The sequence below is a fragment of the Fragaria vesca genome, linkage group LG7, assembly GCF_000184155.1.
Source record: "Fragaria vesca subsp. vesca linkage group LG7, FraVesHawaii_1.0, whole genome shotgun sequence".
Taxonomy (NCBI): domain Eukaryota; kingdom Viridiplantae; phylum Streptophyta; class Magnoliopsida; order Rosales; family Rosaceae; genus Fragaria; species Fragaria vesca.
This window is the reverse complement of record NC_020497.1, coordinates 5,872,125-5,876,090: the sequence shown is the minus strand read 5'-3', so window position 1 is coordinate 5,876,090 and position 3,966 is coordinate 5,872,125. Positions and strand designations below refer to the sequence as shown.

Genomic DNA, 3,966 nt, shown 5'->3' with positions numbered 1-3,966 from the left:
CGCTTTGGATAATATCAAGATATAGTATACAGTAAATATATGAATAGAGGCAATGGATATTTTTTTTTTAAGACGCAATAATTGACCACGTATTAAAGAAATCCACCCAAGTACATCGACATAGATTCTCAATAGTTAACTGACAATGAACAATGTAACCAAAAATAGTTGACTGACAATGAACACGTCTCTACATAGACAATGAACACGTCTTATATAAATCGATCACGGGTCATGAAGAAAATGGCAAATCTCCTCCCAATGCTGGAACTCAAACTAAATGAAACTTTCTCACCAGTCCTGTTGCAACCCTTTTCGCTCAGATATTTACTTCCTCTTGCCATATTCCTCATTCTGTTTTACAGATGGTCTTCTTCTCATACCAAATCACCATCTGCACCACCATCTCCACCAAAGCTGCCCGTGATTGGAAATCTCCACCAAATAGGGTTGCTCGCACACCGCTCTCTTCAAGCCCTAGCACAACGCTATGGCCCTGATCTAATGCTCCTTCATTTCGGAAGCAGACCGGTCGTAATTGTCACGTCCACCAACGCTGTCTCTCAGATCTTCAAAACCCACGACCTCGCCTTCTCTGACAGACCCAAGCTTATCCTCTTCGAGAAGCTTGCGTACAATTACAGGGACATCGTGGGGGCGCCTTACGGTGAGTATTGGAGGCAAGTGAAGAGTATATGCGTCGTAAATCTGTTGAGCTACAAAAGAGTTCGTTCTTTTGGTTCTGTGAGACTAGAGGAAACGAAACTCATGATGAGCAACATTGAACAGTCATGTAGTACTGAAACAATCTCCTCCTCCTCCTCCTCCTCGTCATCATCGGTTTTAGATTTAAGCGAAATGTTTACAAAGCTTACTAATGATGTTATTTGTAGAGTTGCTCTAGGTAGGAAGTATAGTGATCGGGCGGAAGGTCGTGGGAGGATGTTTATGGAGCTTTCTACAGAGCTGTCACAGATGTTCACAAGGGTCAACATTGGTGACTATATCCCATGGCTTGCTTGGTTCACCCGTGTGAATGGTTTGGATGCAAAACTAGACGATCTGGCTAAGAGGGTGGATGGCTTCATGGATATGGTTATTCAAGAGCATATGGATAAATCAAACAATGGAAATGATGATGATGATGATCACGAGGACGAAAAAGATTTTGTGGATGTTTTGCTTTCGATTCAGAAAGAAAATGCACTTGGTTATCGCATCGATCGAATTAGCATCAAGGCTATCATCCTGGTATATATGTCTCTCTTATTCACCTACTCATTTCACGTACTATCATATATTTACCACGTGTGTCTTTTCTTATGTGAATCTAAGTCGTCACTAACTTGTAGACGATCATTATTGAAGTGCATGTGGAAGCTATTAAAATGAGTAAGTTTATCCAATTGAGAGAGAGAGAGTTGATATTATCCAATGTTTTATTCATGTCTTCATCGAAAAAAATTGTTTTAAATACATATAAAAATAAAGAGGGAATAAGTCCTCGAGATGACGTACATATGTAGTTTAATTATCTAAACCGCTCACTCTTAGTAGATAAGTGAACAATAGTACGTGAAAGATAAGTAAGTTTCCGTAATGGATTATAAAGTAAATATTTGCTAGTTGTATTTAACTTTTACCCAATTTAGCATATTAAAAGTTACAATTATTGTCAATAGCATTTTAACTAATCACATGTTTTGTAGGATATGTTTGTGGGTGGCACCGACACCATATCTACCACTCTAGAGTGGGCAATGTCTGAACTTTTGAGAAATCCAGAGACGATGAAGAAGTTACAAAATGAAGTTAGAGGCATAGTTGGAAATAAAAAGAATGTAACTGAGGAAGATTTGGTTGGAATGCACTACTTGAAGGCGGTAACCAAAGAGACTTTTCGCTTACATCCTCCAGGTCCGTTACTATTGCCCAGGATGTGCAACAAAGATGTGAAAATTAAAGGTTACACCATTAAGGCTAATACACAAGTTATGATTAATGCATGGGCACTTGGAAGAGATCCTGCATCATATACAAATCCAGAGCAGTTCAAACCAGAAAGGTTCTTGAGTAGTACCATAGATTATAAAGGAAGTAACTTTGAACTAATTCCATTTGGGGCTGGAAGAAGGGGTTGCCCCGGAATTCAGTTTGCTATGGTTCTTGAAGAGCTTGCGTTGGCAAACATTGTGCATAAGTTTGATTGGGCTTTGCCTCATCGTGCAAATAAAGTTGATTTTGACATGACTGAAGCTTCAGGCTCAATTACCCGCAGAAAATATCCTCTCAAGGCAATTGCTACTCTATTTGAGGGAAATTACGAGAAGACGAGGGATTCTTCTTCTTAGGAAAAGTTGTCAGACTAATTCCGACTTTGCTATGACCCTATCTGCATTCATCTTTTCAATGTAATTTCATGGTTTGCGCCCCATTTTCCTCCGAAGATGGAAAACCAAAAAAAAAAAACTTACATAATTTCACACACGCACACACACACTCTCTGTCTCTCAATTTGGATATTTTTATATAGGAAAAAAAATTGTAAATGTTATATCTATACGGTTGTCCACGTAATTACCCATTAGTATTTAGTAATATTCTTATGATGTAAACTATACTCTTATATAAATAAACGTAATGAGAATGAAATATATACTTCTTCCTTTTCCTACATTATGTTTTTTCTCTTTTCTCTCTGTCTCATTCTTTAACATATAACAGTCTGTTTGTCACATCCCGACCCTTATATTTTTACCTTATTTACTAGCGTGATTATAATAAGAATTTTACCGTCTCGATCATTGAATTAATAGTTAATTGGTCCCTAGAGGGGTTTCGGGGACGATTATGTGCGGAGGATTATTCGTATGATGAAAATACGACGACGGTAAAAATAGTAAATTTTAGCTAGTAAAAGGTAATTTTTATTCGGGTATTATTTTTCGGGGTGTTTTTATTTTGGAAGTTTGGGTTATAAGTGGTGTGGACCAGTTTGGGGTGTGAGGCCCAAACCCTTTTTCTCTTCTCCCTCTCTCTCCCGTTTTCTCTCCTCCCACCCGATTTTTTTCTCCCTCCGCCCGGAAACTTCACCACCGCCGTCCGGCCACCACCGACCGCCAAACTGGTCCCGTTCGGACCCTTGCCTCTTCCTCTCTCATCCTGGACCGGTGCACGCGTGCGGAACGCCGCCGTGAAGGAGCGGTCAACCCCGAAAGGTTCGACTGCCGGAAAGGGTTTTTCGCCGGAGCTCCGTCTTCCGGCCACCATAGGTCGTGATTTTTGGCTCAACTTGTAGCCCTCATCTAGGTGAATAATCCCTCAAAAGGTTTCGGCTAAATTCGATTTCGTTAGGGTGGTTTGTATAATTGAAAGTTTTAGGGATTTATGGATGTTTTTAGTCGATTGCCCTAGTTAGGCTTGGAATTGGTGTTTGTGCTAGTTATGAAAGTTGTAGAGCTTGATGAGAGGAAGATGCTGTTTAAATTTCATAGGAATTGGAGGTCGCCGGAATTGGCCTCCGGCCGCCGCCGGCACCGCCGCCGGTTGGGAGATTTTAATGTTGTTAAATTTGGAATACTAAGGGGAGTTTATTGAAGTGAGTTATGGAATTTTTGGATGAGTTTTGTATAGGTTTTTGAATTTCCGAAGTTTGGTATTTTTGGCGGTTAATTAATGTAGAATCCGGCCGTAGGATTTAAGTCGTATTTTGGAGAGGTTGTATTTACGACTGTTGAGTATGATATTTAAGTTCGGATTGTTCCAATTTAAGATTATCGAAGTTAGGCAATGATGAGCGTATTTATGGCTCTCGAGTAATTTTGCCTATTTTGATTAAATATTGGAATTTCGGCTGGGAACTTAATATTATATTTGGAACAGGTCGTGAGGATGCTCGAGCTGACGAGGCCCCAGATCGACATCAGGCTTAGGCCTAATTTGTGAGTGGACTTTTGTTTTAAATAA

At 39.8% G+C, this 3,966-nt stretch overlaps 1 protein-coding gene across 1 annotated transcript; it reads left to right on the top strand.

The window, feature by feature from the left end:
* Positions 1 to 243: 243 nt before the first annotated feature.
* LOC101305992 (cytochrome P450 71A8-like) lies at positions 244 to 2,532 on the top strand. Its single transcript, XM_004308358.1, has 3 exons — positions 244 to 667; positions 905 to 1,251; positions 1,710 to 2,532. The coding sequence occupies exons 1-3, from the start codon at positions 244 to 246 to the stop codon at positions 2,349 to 2,351; spliced, it is 1,413 nt and encodes a 470-aa protein (XP_004308406.1). The 3' UTR covers positions 2,352 to 2,532.
* Positions 2,533 to 3,966: the final 1,434 nt, after the last annotated feature.

Excerpts from the sequence above, each read along its gene's own strand:
- LOC101305992 (XM_004308358.1), top strand. The coding sequence starts at position 244 with ATGGCAAATCTCCTCCCAATGCTGGAACTCAAACTAAATGAAACTTTC. Across the intron at positions 668-904 it reads CATCGTGGGGGCGCCTTACG|GTAGGAAGTATAGTGATCGG; the intron begins GTGAGTATTGGA and ends GAGTTGCTCTAG. Across the intron at positions 1,252-1,709 it reads GCATCAAGGCTATCATCCTG|GATATGTTTGTGGGTGGCAC; the intron begins GTATATATGTCT and ends CATGTTTTGTAG.